Genomic DNA, 17,157 nt, shown 5'->3' on the forward strand with positions numbered 1-17,157 from the left:
AGGAATACTGTAAGGCCACAGACCCAGGCTACATAATGTCAGGAATACTAAGGCCACAGACCCAGGGTACATAATGTCAGGAATACTGTAAGGCCACAGACCCAGGGTACATACTGTCAGGAATACAAAGGTCACAGACCCAGGGTACATAATGTCAGGAATACTAAGGTCACAGACCCAGGGTACATAATGTCAGGAATACTGTAAGGTCACAGACCCAGGATACATGCTATCTGGAATACTAAGGCCACAGACCCAGGCTACATGCTGTCAGGAATACTGTAAGGCCACAGACCCAGGCTACATAATGTCAGGAATACTAAGGTCACAGACCCAGGCTACATACTGTCAGGAATACTAAGGCCACAGACCCAGGGTACATACTGTCAGGAATACTAAGGCCACAGACCCAGGGTACATACTGTCAGGAATACTAAGGCCACAGACCCAGGGTACATACTGTCAGGAATACTAAGGCCACAGACCCAGGGTACATAATGTCAGGAATACTGTAAGGCCACAGACCCAGGGTACATAATGTCAGGAATACAAAGGTCACAGACCCAGGCTACATAATGTCAGGAATACTAAGGTCACAGACCCAGGGTACATACTGTCAGGAATACAAAGGCCACAGACCCAGGCTACATACTGTCAGGAATACTGTAAGGCCACAGACCCAGGGTACATAATGTCAGGAATACTGTAAGGTCACAGACCCAGGGTACATACTGTCAGGAATACTGTAAGGCCACAGACCCAGTGTACATAATGTCAGGAATACTGTAAGGCCACAGACCCAGGGTACATACTGTCAGGAATACTGTAAGGCCACAGACCCAGGCTACATACTGTCAGGAATACTGTAAGGCCACAGACCCAGGCTACATAATGTCAGGAATACTGTAAGGCCACAGACCCAGGGTACATACTGTCAGGAATACTGTAAGGCCACAGACCCAGGCTACATACTGTCAGGAATACTGTAAGGCCACAGACCCAGGGTACATAATGTCAGGGATACTGTAAGGCCACAGACCCAGGGTACATAATGTCAGGAATACTGTAAGGTCACAGACCCAGCCTTCATACTGTCAGGAATACTGTAAGGCCACAGACCCAGGGTACATAATGTCAGGAATACTAAGGTCACAGACCCAGGCTACAAACTGTCAGGAATACTGTAAGGCCACAGACCCAGGGTACATACTGTCAGGAATACAACATATTGTTCATTTTCTTACTGACACATGATATATCTATATCCTGGCTCTATACATATAAACAACATGTATAGCCAGACAACCAGATCCCAGAGAGTTTCTGTTGCCATTGCGGTTGCCTATGGTAGCCTAGTAGGTAATGAGTGAGATCTGGGGAGGATCATCGGCTTACGTTGGCAGTTCCAGCACAGGTCACAACAGGAAGGAGGGAATGAATATGTTTGATAAATATTGAAACATTACAAAAGAAATGAGAGGAAATTGTTAAATGATGTCTCCATTCCAAAGTCTTCTGATAAACCAGATTGAAAAATATCCGCTGAACTATTTTAAAATAGTTCTCATAATTATTTGACTATCTGAATTTTTTTAAATTGTCCAAAAATATAATTTGTAATTGTTGTCTTTCCAACAAGGAAATATCACAGTCTGTGACCTAACCACTAGCCTGAAGCTAGCTTTTGGTCTAGTAATCCTAGCTTATGACAGCCTATATTTAAGGAATAAAAAGAGCATAAAGACTCGGATGCTGCTGTTGACACAGACTGAAACAGTATGACCAGATTCAGATGTTGGGGTACTTGAAATATCAGTGACCTTCCAGTCAGACCATTTACACACCATTTATATGGTAGACCCGTGAAGATTCCGGGGTAGAATAGGTCTTCAGCAACCCATGCTTGCCGTAAAAGGCGACTATGCTTGTCGTAAAAGGCGACTAACGGGATCCGGTGGTCAGGCTCGTTGACTTGGTTGATGCATGTCATCGATCCCAATTGCGTGGATCGATGCTCATGATATCAATCACTGGATTGTCTGTTCCAGACTTGATTATTTACAGACCGCCGTCATATAGCTGGAATATTGCTCAGTGCGGCATTAAACAACAAACCAACCAACCATTTATATGAAAACCATCATAAACCATTTAAACATGAAACATAAACATAAACTGATATTTATAAAAAAAATACTGTTAAAAGTAACATTTTCCTTTTTTTTCTGCTTTATATTTTTCTTGAGAAAGAATCTACCCCAAGAACTAAAAGCCTGCTCTAATATAATGAAGAATGCATGTGTGTACGTACGTCAATGAGTGCCTGACTCGACATAGTTTGAGTGTTGTGTTGACACTGCGGCACAGCAACCACCTCAACCAGGCTTCACCAGTGTCCATTCGGGGCAATAACTAGACTGACACTTAGTCTCTGAAAAGATATAATTTTGATACAAACAAACAGCTGTAAACTTAAAAAGTAGTCCCTGTGAAATGGGAGTATGTAGACTTGCTTCATTTAGAGCTCTAGCAGTACAGTAAGTGATGGGAATATCGTATGGTTCAGGGACTGAGAGACAGGCTAGGGCAATAACATGCAGCCTCTATTACTGATCTTGTTTTTAAAGAATTCTATATTTATGTTTGGTTTTGCTGATCCAAAATTTGTAATTGTGGAATGATACCATAATTTTCTGTACAGTCTGCGAACTAAATCCAGTTATGAAACCAAATTCAATTTGTTCCTTCAGCTCTGGTTCAGGGCCCCGTTCCTCGAAGCAATCGTCCCATACTTTAACATAGGCTTACGATCACTGTAGCGCTAAGATCGCTTTGAGGAACGAGGCCCAGAAGAGATCTGTAGATAAGAAATAAAAAGACAGCCTAAGATCATGTCCCAGGGGTAGAAACTAACATTTTTAGTCTACTTGTCCTTATAATGAAAACAAGTAGCAAAATCCTTATTAAGGGCAAATTTCTACAAGTCCTTTATACCTTAACTATTGGGCAGTTTGGCAAGGACTACAGGACTACTGCCAATTTCTAACACTGTGTCCTAATGTGTTGACTTTGACTACGCTTTCAGTTAACTTGTCAGGCAAAAATTTGTTTTGAATATTTTAAGGTTTCCCAATCCAAATGAAATATGATAACATGTTTTTCATGAATTTGATATTAAGTTGATGGAGTTCTGTTCGGGTTTGCACATACATGTTATCATACTGAGTTGTATACAAGACTCGTGACTCCCTGTGCACAGTTGCAATCCTCAGCTGCTAGGATTTGCTAAATCACAGGATTTTTCCCTGACAATGATCCTCCGTGGTATAGCCTGCAACTCTCTAACCTCTAACTATACACGTACTCTAAGCCGTGATAGATCCACACTCCCATCTAGGGGCTGGTAATCCCATCTCATTTGTCACTGAGTTCATGACTGTATTAAACTGAAAACTGTGGCCTGTTAACTTAATTATTGACTGACATCATAGAAACGGCAGATGTGAAATCAGCTGTTTGATGATATAAGACTCTCCAGGTGATGTGCTGAACTGTAAACTATTACTGCATGCGTCACACTGAGAGATGTTGAGGTAATACAGCGACGGTAATACAGCCCGGGTAATATAATATAGCCCGGGTAATACAGCCCGGGTAATGTAGGTATGCTAATACTGGTACCCGTAAAGATCCAGGTTAGAATAGGTCTTCAGCAACCCATGCTTACTGTAAAAGGTGACTTATGCTTGTCGTAAGAGCCGACTAATGGGATTGGGTGGTCAGGCTCGCTGACTGGGTTGATGAATGTCATCGTATCTCAAATGCGTGGATCTATGCTCATGATGTCAAACACTGGATTGTCTGATCCAGACCTGATTATTTACAGACCGCTGCTTATAGCTGGAATATTGCTGAGTGTGGAGCTTGTTTGTTTCTTTGTTGTTTAATGCCGCACTCAACAATATTCCAGCTATATGGTGGCAGTCTTTAAATAATTGAGTCTGGACCAGACAATCCAGTGACTGACATCATGAGCATCGATCCATGCAATTGGGATGCAGTGACATGCATCAACCAAGTCAGCGAGCCTGACCAGCTGATCCCGTTAGTCGCCTCTTACGACAAGCAAAGTTGCTTAAGACCTATTCTACCCCGGATCGTCACAGGTGGCTGAGAACTGCTGTGCTATTTATCATGAGAAAAATATTTTGTCACCATGTCCTGAATAATTAACCATCATGATCATGTAACTTTCTTGGTAGTGTTTGCTCTACATGAATTGATGTGCAGAGTAGAACTACTCACTGAACAACATCGATATCCTGTAGGCAGAATCAATATGGCTTACAATTTCAGAAACTCTCTGAAGGAAACAGTATTGATTTGATTGTCTGTTGATAACTTGACTGTGAAACATCCTCATGATACATGTGTTGATGTGGTTGATCGAGGCGTTCATGCTGTGTTTGCTCCAGTAGTTCATGCTGTGGTTGATACAGTCATTAATCCTGTGGTTGATAATTAATGTCAGATTTGAACCAATTTTAACTTTTCACCTTTTTTGTTTGGTCTTCTGCAGACCGCCTCCGTGGTCTAGTGGTAGTGCGTCCGCCCAGAGAGCGGAAGGTCCGGGGTTCGATCCCCGACTGCGTCATACCATACGTTAAAAGATGGTACTTGTTGTTACCCTGTCTGGCACTTGGCATTAAGGGGCTAAAACATGGACAGGTCGGCTCGGAGTCAGTATACTGTGTCTGAGTGGGGTATTCATGTTCAACTGCGGCATGGTATCTCAGTGGTCTAGCACTATAAATCTATAAATCGGCATCAGTCCGGTCTAGTACGAGCAGACACACACACACACACACACACACACACACACGTGCACGCACGCACGCACGTCACTATATAAGTGCAATAATCTTGGACGCAATGTTAAACCCCATTTCACGTCACCTTTGTCTTCTGCATATTGACCTAGAAAATCCATAAACTACAATCGATCTGCAGCAGTAGAAACTAACAGTTTTAGTCCAGTAGTCCTTATAATGATAACATATAGCAAACCCTTTAAAAATGGTACCATATTTTCTTGAGTATAGTGCACACTTTTTTTTCAAAACAGCACAGCTGTGTAGAAAGGGGTGCACATTATACACGCCATAATGAGTTTTGATGTTTTTTTCCGCCAAGGGAAAGACATTACCGTGAGCATGTAACACCGTAACACAAATCCATACTGAAGTACGCAAATTAATCATGTAATTACACTGTCTGGCTGTAAAAAGTGTTCTTTGTATATCTGGACTTATGTTTGTAACTTATTTCATTAATTTTATTCCAAATTCCTTAATATTGTTTTAATTTATTTCGGCGAAATCGTGTGTGAAGTGATCGAAAGATTAACAGCAACCACGGTCAGATTACTGCTATTGACACCTTGAAACAAACTTTAGTTGACAGAGAATGGATACATATATCATAAATGCCATACTTTGACTCGTTAAAAGTCATATTTGTTATAGTTTGACGACTCTATGTCAGCATGTAGTTCCTCGATCACGTGCGCGGGAGCCTCGACAGTGACTGGTCAAACTGGTTCAAGTTGAAAAATCATAACCGGCAAAAGCGATCAGCTGCTACGCTTAGGGATATTATTATTTTAAATATATTTAGTAAAAGCTGCAACTAAATTAACAAGATGTTGGAATATATTATACCTGATAAAAAAATAGTTTCAGAAACAATTTTTGCCGATCCTTGCATAAAAATCCTAAATTTCTACCAGTCTTTATGATACCTTAACTATTGGGCAGTTTGGCAGGGACTATAGGATTAGTGCCAATTTCTACCGCTGATGTGGCGGTAGTATATTATCACTTTGTCTTCCTCTTCTGTAATTCCTGCTCTTGAGGCTGTGATATATCACATACACTAATATACTTTTCCTGTGCTGTACTTCTTACAAAATATCTTGTCCTTTTTAAGGAAATGCAGATTTTGCCAAACAAGATGTCAACTCAGAGATTTACCTCGGTCTCAGTCCGTGACTTTAGCCATTAGACAGAAGCCTGAGTCTAGTAAAATTCTGTTCGGTCTAGTAAGCGCAACTAATAATAGTCCACATAATGACTGTTCCTCTGAAAATGATGCTAACAGCCAAGTTCGGGCTGGTTGTCCCAAACGTTTTTGGCACAGACTGAGGTCTGTATATTTGCAAGTCCTTGGGACTTTGTCATGAATTCGTTGGTCCCAGAGTGAACACTGTCCCAACAACCAATACTAACGCTGTGCGTGATTCCATATCAGTAGGGCTGGCTAAAACGATCGATAATCAGAAATATCGTCGATGGGAAGAAATATTAACGATTATCGATATGAAATTGTTGTCATCGATAATAACTCAAATAAGTTAATGTGATGAAATAAAGGTTAGATTTACCGAAACAGACTTGTTATTGTCAATCATGTCAATGGTCAAAGATGGACAGCAACTGTTTTTGTTATATCTCAAATGTCCACAAAGTAATACATTTTCACTGCTCACCATGCTCACCAGTGGAGTTAAATATGTTGATTTCTTTTAGACTTTCTTGCGTATTTGCTAAAAGATACTTCTCCGATATTTATCTCTAAATTGATCGATATTTAGTTAGTGATTATCAATCTCTATACTTATAGCCAGGCACACATTTTAGGGTTCAATATTTCTTGTATTTTAGTGACATTGCAAGGTTAAAATTGCAATGGCTTGATTTACATATGTTCCCAGTGCCTGAAGGGCAATGCATGGATTGTATTTCAGAACAGAAATAGGAGATAAATCAAAGTTAAATGTTTCAAGTTGTGTCACTCCAACATCTGCTCTTTTGCATCCATTGGGACCTGCAGTATTAGAGCTGAGCATCGCCTGGTATCTTGTGAAACGATTTGTATCATAATACGGACTGACGATACTATTGGTATCTAGAAAACCACATCAAATAATAAGAAATGATGAAATCACTGATAAAGCTCGAGATAAGCTGCGTATTTGCATGAAATAGGCATTAAATAAACTTAAATATGCAGACAAATCAAATCCTAGCATATCAAATTCACCATGAAAACTATAAATACGTTATTGAAATACAATTATTGCAGACAGTTATACTACTAATCACATATACAGGGATTGTAATATAACAGGTTTTAAGTAAAATACCGGTACCCAAATGTCAAGAAACAGGTGGGTAAAACAAATTTGAATACCCTCTAAAACTAGAATAACCAAATAACCCAAAGCTTATCTATTTAGTTCTGCACTGAAATAAAGCTCTAAAACCTCTTTCTTCAAGCATTTATTGATTGTAGTGAGTGAGTGTATGGTTTTACGCCGCTTTTAGCAATATTCCAGCAATATCACGGCGGGGGACCCTAGAAATGGGCTTCACACATTGTACCCATGTCGGGAATCAAACCCGGGTCTTCGGCGTGATGAGCGAACGCTTTAGCCACTAGGCTACCCGACCGCCCCTTTATTGATTGTAATCTCAAAAACTTGAACAAAGAACCATAAGCAGAGTGATAAGAACAAAACAGTTTTAAATGAAGGGATGGTTATTAATTGTAACAGTTAGTCGGCACGTCTTCAGTCACCACATTCTAGTAATCTGCCATACTTACTGGTGCCACTTTGCTACTTCTATCGTAATGGGAGGTAACTCTATTGGTTTCTGTTCTATTTATAGAGTAACGCGATCTCACAAACTGACGATTCAAGTATCGTGTGTACCTAAAAGTATCAATGATAATGTAGGTATCGGTGAATTGTTACAGCCCTACGCAGTATATAAAATTGATAGTATTTGCAGGGTTAGAAACTAACAGTTTTGTCCACTAGTCCTTATACTGATAACATATAGCAAAACCCTTAAAATGAGCCAGTTTCTACTAGTCCTTAGGATACCTTTACTATTGGGCAGTTTGGTAATATAAGGACTACAGGACTAGTGCCAATTTCTAAGGCTGAATTGTGTCCATTCTTTATTGTTATGCCTGTATTTTGTGCCTGTTGAAACCATGGTCAACTTGTCCTTGACCTTGTGGTTGCTGAGTCTTCTTCACTCTCCACTCTCCATGTGACATGACCCGTGAAGATTCCGGGGTAGAATAGGTCTTCAGCAACCCATGCTTGCCGTAAAAGGCGACTATGCTTGTCGTAAAAGGTGACTAACGGGATCGGGTGGACAGGCTTGCTGACTTGGTTGATACATGTCATCGATCCCAATTGCGTGGATCGATACTCATGATGTCAATCACTGGATTGTCTGGTCCAGACTCGATTATTTACAGACTGCTGTCATATAGCTGGAATATTGCCGAGTGTGGCGTTAAGAACAAACCAACGAACAAACCATGTGACATAGTAGGTCAGGCTAACATTTAGAGTAGCAGGAATATCAGGCCAATAAATCTACTCCAGATCCTTAATACATGAAAATAGTCCAATTTGTCAATTGCTTTACATAAACTTTAATGACATACATGGTAATATTAGAGCCGAGCTTACACCCCTGACTGGCGCTACACAACAGGCCAGCTATTAAACTCAGCCTAGATATGCCCCAGATCCTATCTCACTCTGCCCATAAAACCATTGCATGTTGCTATTCAGGTAGACAGCACAGCATCAAAGCCTGCCCATAATGTAATTTAGATATCGGGCAGGCTGTTTATGACTAACAGATTTGTAGAGTGATTGTCACGAGAAGGCTGTATATAATTGCTGGGTGTTGATGAAATCAGTGTAAATGGTGCTGGTTTATCAAAACTGGAGCATGTGGTTGAACAAAGTTTGATAATGTCTGTATTACTTTGTCATGGTATTTTATCATCTGTTCCAACATTGAGGTGCCTGTCGTGAAATATTTTTGAATTCTCTCAGTATGTTGGTACTGCAGGTCCAGATAGGTATTTAAGTCTTGACAAAGATGGCAGGATATGGCAGTCAATGTAGAAAAGCATTAACTTGCAGCCTGTTTAGTAATTGACAATGGGAGATGGTGTGTAGATACAGCGTTAGAAATTGGCACTAGTCCTATAGTCCTTGCCAAACAGCCCAATAGGTATCATAAGGACTAGTAGAACTTGCCATTATTTTTTTTTGCTATATGCTATCATTATAAGGATTAGTGGACTAAAACTGTTAGTTTCTATCCCTGAGATAACCAGAGGCTGTGAACTGTAAGTGTTTGTCCTGTTATAACTGACATCCTGTGTCTGCTTGTACTGACATGGTGCCTGGATAGGTTCCAGGATTGTCCATCTTGTGCTGACATGGTGCCTGGATAGGTTCCAGGATTGTCCATCTTGTGCTGACATTGCGCATCGATAGGTTCCAGGATTGTCCAACTTGTGGTTCCAAGTAAACATGCTGAAAACGCCAACTCGTTTCGTATCCCAACTCGACCTACTGGGGCAAGGTAGAGGTTACACACAACCAAATGTTTTCCCATAGACTTCTATAGTGACGCTTTGTTTTCCAGTTCTAATTGTAGTATGTTAAATCATTTATTTATATAGACAGCAACAGTAAAGGAGGTTTTTTAAAAACATTTTACTATCCAAGGTCAGAATTATAAAAAAACACTGCTTTCATAATTATTATTATTTTTTTTTTTTATGTCATCTTTTAATCAGAGGATTTGTAATCAAATTTAACAAAATGTCTAGTCTTACTATTCAACTGTTTGACTGGCATTTTAAAAGTTGGCAAATAATTACGAAAAACATACAACTTTATAAATAACAACTTCTTCATCGTTATCAAGCTGGAGTGAAAACAACCACTCCAGCTTGATAACGGTGTAAAAATCTACATCAAAACATCGCTACATGCAATGAACCAGAAGTTGTTATCCATAAAGTACATTTTTCTTAATTCTTAACTTAATATCCAAAACTGGCTACTCACCCCTACCCTCATGACCTGGTTGTCAGCCTCCCTGGTAATCTGTGTGTGTCTATTGCAGGCAGCAGAAGAACCCTGGCATCCCTCTGTGTGTGGTGGAGCTAACATGGCCATCGCTGCTGTCTCCTGCCTATCATGAGTGTCAACCAGGATACCTCAGGATACATTGTTGACAAGAAACAGGGTAAAATACACACGCAGAACGCCGACCTACTCTCACTGCTTACAGAAAACTCCAGTGACAGTTTGATCAGTAAGGCTGATCTCATAGACACGCAACGATCTGACAGAAGCCACAGGAGCAGCAAAACTCCCTTAGATGCAAATAACAATTCCCAAAGTGAAGTAGGGTCTCATTTAGAGGAAGATTCAGAGAGTGTTGGTAGACAATCCCAGACACCGCAGGTTGTATCAGATAGACGGAACTTTCCCCAACCGAAGCCCAGTGCACTTCTCCCATCAGCTCGAGCTCCGTCAACTGACATAAAGGAGGCAGGCAGGTCGAGTTCCACGAGTGTGTATGCAGTAGCTAATCCTGATATTCTCAGAGCTTCAGGACTAACCCCAACTCAACCAAATCAGTACTTTCCCAAATATGTTTCTCTCAAGTCCAGGTCTCAGGATGCTCATCTTGCTTCCATTGCAGTAGCAGAGGAGGAAGAAGCCACACCCACACCCACACCCACACCTACACCCACACCCACACCCACACCCACACCCAGGTCAAATAGTGTGTCTGCAGCACCAAGGTCAAATAGTGTGTCTCAAACGCCAAGCTCAAATAGTGTGTCTCCAACACCAAGGTCAAATACTGTGTCTCCATCACTAAGGTCAAATAGTGTTTCACCAACAAAAGAATCAACTCCTGCGTCTGTATCGGCAAGTCATAAATTAACGTTTATTGCCGATTCCCTGGAGTTTACTGAGACTGACCTAGAGAAACATTTAACTCCCCTGTCTCCAGATCCAGAAGCTACGAGTCGAGATCAAGATCCAACTCCAGCCCAGACTCCATCTGTTGTTGTTCAAGAGAACACTTTTGATAAACCTCCAAATCACAAGGAAAAAGTTCAAGTAGATAAAAACTTACTGCAAGTTCCTGCCAGAAAGTCCTCAGCCAAGTCCGAGGCCCACAATCCTGAGAGTCTCGTGTTTGAGCGAGACTCACTCTCCTCCAGTGCCAGTATAGAGGAGATTGGAAGGGCAAGGAAGACTGCAGACTCAGCTGATTCAAGCAGGAGTAGAGTTTTTGTGATAAGGAATGAGTCACAGAATACTATGAGTGGAGCCAGAAACCGGAAAGTTTATGTAGAATCCCCAGCATTCACTCACGAAGAAGAGGATGAGTTCCGATTTGTGAGTAGTCGTGTTGATGACTACCAGGATATGAGTGACACCTACAGGCAGCTTGATGAATCTACTGTGGAACACAAATCCAAGAAGAAGAGTAGTGGAAAACATGTGCGGTATCAGGATAGTGATAGATTTGAAGACAAAAACCAGCTTGACCTTGAGGAAGATGCTAGGTCAGTTCATAGGTTAAGTCAAGGTCACGACGTAACTTACAAGTCAGCTTTAAGAAATCCAAATCGACAAGAATCTGTGTCGAGTCCAGTTAAGAGTTTGGTTCTTCCAGACAAGCCATCCTTTGACCAAGGTGAAATAGAAGAACTAGACCGTGAGTCCAAATATCAGGATGTGTTGAAACAAAGAATTGATCATAGCAGACAGACATTGGAAAGTGCAGAAGTCCCTAAATTACCTTTATCCCCAGACACAGATCATGACTTCATGCGAGATTCTCTAGATATGGCTGGAGAGATTTACCAAGAAGGCCGAGGTAGTGCCCCTCGGGATTCGATGGAGTTGTACCAGGGGCAGCCTAATCAGAGTGTTGCCCCGAGATATGGACAGATGGAGAACACCACATGGAGGAACCCCCCTCCCCAGCCGTTCTCGGCCCCTCCCTACGAGGAGGAGAAGGAGGATGTGCTGGGTCAGTTCCACAGACAGAATGCTGTGGATGGATATGCCTCGGAACCAGATTACCGCATTCAGCAACGGAGAGACGACTACCCGGAACCTCCAAGTGAACCTTCCCACTATCCACAGGAACATCAAGGTTATCAAAAACATCCAAATGGTCCGGCGTACCAGGCCCATCCTCAGTATTATGAAGCGTCTCCTCAAGGGCAGCGAGACTACCCTCATCAACAGCAGTTTCCTACGTCTGGTTACTATGACAATGGTCAGGGTTACCCACAAAGGAATCCTCACATTTCTTCCTTTGTCCCTGAGGATAGAATTCATCAATCATATGATTCCGAACAGAGTTATCGACCTCCGTACAACGAATATGAACAGACTAATCCCAGTGGTGGTTACATGTACTATGATGACGCAAACGGTGGGCCTGAGAACGGTCACTATGACAATAGACCCGAGTTGGTAGGAGGATACTCCAACCAGAATAGAGTTGATCGATACGTAAATGAAAACGTGGATCCTAAAATGGAAATGTCGAGTCCAGGGAAACCCCACTATGACTATGTCACAAACAACAGGTTTGACTATGGACGGCAACCACCAAAGTCTTACAAGCAGCTCAGAGATATCAAAAATGAGGAAAAGTCAAAGTTAGAGACATTTTTCATCAAACCCAAAGTGAAACCTAAGCATGATGCAGCTGGGCAGTCATCTGCTCGCACTGTGAACTCTTTAGAAGGAGCCGAGTTGTACCATCCGCCCAGAGCACTGAATGAGAAGCCTGCCTCAGCTGAAGACCTGTGGGCCCAGAGAGCAGCTAAGTTGCAGCAGAGGTCAGCAGGGAAACAGGGCTCCAAGAAGAAACCCGGATCAAAGCTCGTCAAATATCCCAGTGACAGTGGGTTATCTGCCCGTTTAGACCCCAAAGTGCCATTACCACGACCAGCCTTCCTGCCTCAAGCTGTGAATCCAGGCCCTCACAGTAACTATGCCTCCCCCCCACACTCATTCCCATCCTCCCCCCAGAGGCGCCCCCTGGAATTGAAGCCGATCTCGCAGGAAGTGATCACCTCTGATGGTCAGAGGATAAGTGTGGATGTCAACCTGAAGCTCATGTCCCCGCCACCGGCCCACCACCACTCGGATGGCTACCTGCACAGGCCGCAGACGTACATACAGGACGTCACTGACCCTGTCGGTCAAGCTGGACATCAGTACCCGATCATGGACTACCACAACCAGCAGGTGAGTCACCCAGAAGTGAGTGAGTGAGTGTTAATGCCATGTACTCCAGTAAGATTCCAGCTTTGTCACAGCAACCAGCAAATGTTGTGGGCCATTCTGAACACCCACCTTGCAGCAGTAGAAAATTCTGATGGCTATTTGTGTTTGTATGACCACTGAACACTGAAAATTGAAGTACCAATAACGCATGCAGTGAGATGCGAATAGAAAATTATTATGTTAGAGCAGATTTCCATGCAATTTGGATGCTAATGATTCCTTCTTTGCCCATTTCTACGATGTTCTACTAGTCCTTATGATACCTTAACTATTGGGCAGTTTGGCAAGGACTACAGGACTAGTGCCAATTTCTAACACTGCAAATTTGAAAAGTATATTTCTGATGTACAGGATTATGGGGAGAACTACAGTGATGCCTACAGTGGTGTCAGCAATGGACAGCCCGGCTATGACAGTATGCCAAAGGATACTCGCCAGCTCGGCAACGCTTACCCCAAGATACCTCCCATACCTTCCAGTAGTGAGAGCAAGGACTCACATCAGGTAATGCTTACCCCAAGATACCTCCCACACCTTCCAGTAGAGCAAGGACTCACATCAGGTAATGCTTACCCCAAGATACCTCCCACACCTTCCAGTAGAGCAAGGACTCGCATCAGGTAATGCTTACCCCAAGATACCTCCCATACCTTCCAGTAGTGAGAGCAAGGACTCGCATCAGGTATGCTTACCCCAAGATACCTCCCACACCTTCCAGTAGTAAGAGCAAGGACTCGCATCAGGTATGCTTACCCCAAGATACCTCCCATACCTTCCAGTAGTAAGAGCAAGGACTCGCATCAGGTAATGCTTACCCCAAGATACCTCCCACACCTTCCAGTAGAGCAAGGACTCACATCAGGTAATGCTTACCCCAAGATACCTCCCACACCTTCCAGTAGTGAGAGAAGTGAATACCCGCATGCAGTCCCTGGCTGTAAGCTGAGCTGTTCTATATTGGTCAGTGTATTGAGATTCTATTCAGTAAGTTGTTGTGGTGTCTTGATTGAAAATGTAATTCAAATAATAATAATAGATCTCAGATCACTTTATCTGTCAAATTCTTGGAGTTAACTTCAGGGAAATAATTTTGTGTACATTTCTTACCATAGACAAGCTTTTCAAGACTTAACTCCAGACCAGTGTGACAGGAGTGCTAGGATGTGCTAGGATGTGCAACATTACAATACACCATGTATGTATCTACAGCACAGGGGTCGATTTAACTGCTGGCCTGTTGGCCCATGGCCAGTTAAAATTACAACACACTTGCTGAAACATAAAGCAGTTGACCTGTCTGGCAAATAAACATTTCACCCCTTCTGTGTAGGTTTAATTTTATTGGATCATCTTGTCAGAAGGACATCCGGATGCCATCTTATAATGTTGTGTATAACAACTTCTTTATTTGCTCATGAATCGCCATGAAATGAGGCACTTGGAGGCCAAGACTTTATCTCAGAGTGTAGGAAAAAACGTTTCGGGGTGAGGAGTTCTGAAATTTTCAGAGCCCTGCTAGGTGGCTTTATGAACTCAGTTTCAGCCATTTTGCGGCCTCCACCATTTAGTTTTAGGCAAGTTAGTTTGAGAAGGTCCAGTAACTTACAAAAGGAGCAAGCCCTGCTGGCTACTTACAAATTTGTTAATAAATCTTTCCCAGCAGCAGAGTGAACCGAATGATGGGTACGTGGCCCAGTTCCGCAAGCTGCGAGACAAGAAACAGCAGGATGAACATCCATGGTACAAGGTGTACAACATCAACGACTACAGGAAGATGCAGAAGGAGGTCCGTCTGGGGACTCTCGGACCCGACCTCGATAATGAATCCTTCAAAGATAGGGTGAGATGAAGTTCCAGTGATGGATTAGTAGCACTGATTGATTGGTTCCTCTCTGCCAGTGCTGTAGTTAATTGTGAATTCTTGTTAACAATTTGATCAAATGAGAAAATGGCTATTCAAACTCAAAAATTTATTCAAAATATTCATCATGATTTTAGAAAGTCATTCTTAATATTTATTAAAGTATGTAAAAGTCTTTTGATGTACAATCTCAGGAAAATATTGACAGAAAAAGACTAGCTATTATTACACTGGTAGATCTGCCTCAGAACTTTGTCTTTTTTAGACAAGTCCAGAGTGCTAGCGTAAACCTTTTTTCATTAGTCCTCCAAGTTTGTAGCTAATCCTGCTTGAACGAGACAAATGTTTGCTCTGTTTACTGTGTTTATATAATAGAAGCAGTCAGAACTTGTTCGGAATTATAAATGCTACACGTCAGTGAAGACTACCATTGGATATTTGCTTATCCTCAGCACAATTTAGTAGCCTCAGGCTAGCGGACAAGCAGACTCGCTGACTGTTGCATAAAAACAACAAACAGTGATTCCGTCAGCCCTTGACCTTCGGGGGGATGCTGACGCACTGCCACACTGTCAAACACCTTGGAGTCGACTAGCTTTTGCTTGTCAATCTTTTCAATGGATTGTAGTGTTACATGTCGGCAGTCATACACTATGCTTACAGGACAGAAACTCATCTTCCTAGACTTTACACTGGTGGTCGAGGTGGGTGTTATTGTTTAATGCCACATTCAGCAATATTTCAGCTATGTGATGGCAGTCTGTAAACAAGGGGCACAGGTGGCCCTGTCGTCTAAGGCGCCACGATTCGCTCTGCAGAGTTGCGTCCCTTGGGCACGCCAGAAACCTATGATCGTGGGTTCGAATCCCGGTTCGCCCCGACTATGTTTCTAGGTTTGTCAGTACCATACCTGTGCTTGTGGGTTTCACCGAAGTGGTAAACGTCTGAGACCTGCATCACTTCGGGCTTTCCTCCCACATTAAGCTGACACGCCGCGATATAACTGGAATACTGTTAAAAGCTGCGATAAACCCAACTCACTCACTCACTGTAAACAATTGAGTCTGGACCAGATAGTGCATTGATCGATATTGTGAGCAGTGATCCATGCCGTCAGGATACGATGTCATGCAATCAACCAAGTCAGCGAGTCTGGCCACCCAATCCACTAAGTCGCCTCGTACGACAAGCAGATTGCTAGGGACCAATTTTTACCCAGAATCCCCACAGGGGCAGTGGCCAAAGGTCGCTGTACAACATTGCTTGGTAAAGATGCACACTTAAACTCTGTTGTTGCTGCTGCAGATGGAAAAGATGCAGAGACAGACGCACTATGCACGGCTGGTGCAGGAGCGCAACAAGCAGGAAGTCACCCACAAGAAGCCGCCATCCTTCCCCAAACCTAAAGACCAGGATGACATCATGAACAAACGCAGGCTGGTATGTGTGTGTGCAGCTTACCCCACAGTATAGCCCTCTCCAACTGGAGTTAAATGCACGAACATCCAATTGTTCTTCCCGTTTTCGTGATTCTTAATGAGTAACTTGAATCTTATAGAGTTTCATTGTATGATTAGATTGTATGTTTCAAGATTAGAGGAAATGTCATCTGAAAATGTTTTTGCTCCTTGGATAATTATGATTACTTTATGACTGAGCTGTCAAGAGCCTAGTTATTTACACCATCTTTCATCCACACATGTGACACATGTAAGTCCTATATAGTCTATGAAAATCTCAGAAAGTATGTGATAATATAGTAACATGCTCTTCCACTGCATAACTCCCATTTATTTATTTTCTCGATAGGGACATTTCTGTGTCTCGATAGGAACATTTCTGTTTTTTCTGTTTCTCGACAGGGACATTTTCTATATTACGAAAGGGACATTTTCTGTTTCTCGATAAGGACATTTCTGTTTCTCAATAGGGACATTTTGTGTTTCCCAAAAGGGACATTTTCTGTTATAGGGACATAGTCAATGTCAATAGGGACATTTTTTGTTTTCTCGACAGGGACATTTTCTGTTTCTCAATAAGGACATTTTCTGTATCTCAATAGGGACATATTTTG

General features: G+C 42.2%; 1 protein-coding gene across 3 annotated transcripts in view; it reads left to right on the plus strand.

Annotated features, from left to right (window-relative positions):
* The window catches only part of LOC124116873, a 33,592-nt gene that overhangs the window by 12,891 nt on the left and 3,544 nt on the right, over positions 1-17,157 (plus strand). For 2 of the 3 annotated variants that reach the window (XM_048398127.1, XM_048398126.1), the window contains exons 2-5: positions 10,014-13,183; positions 13,574-13,726; positions 14,883-15,062; positions 16,389-16,523. In XM_048398127.1, the coding sequence (XP_048254084.1) occupies positions 10,088-13,183; positions 13,574-13,726; positions 14,883-15,062; positions 16,389-16,523 (3,564 nt within the window). In that variant the 5' untranslated portion in view covers positions 10,014-10,087. The remainder of the gene's footprint in view (positions 1-10,013; positions 13,184-13,573; positions 13,727-14,882; positions 15,063-16,388; positions 16,524-17,157) is intronic. The other variant, XM_048398128.1, reaches the window with a different exon arrangement.

This window comes from Haliotis rufescens, unplaced genomic scaffold (assembly GCF_023055435.1).
Source record: "Haliotis rufescens isolate VD_foot unplaced genomic scaffold, xgHalRufe1.0.p SCAF_18, whole genome shotgun sequence".
NCBI classification, from domain to species: Eukaryota; Metazoa; Mollusca; class Gastropoda; order Lepetellida; family Haliotidae; genus Haliotis; species Haliotis rufescens.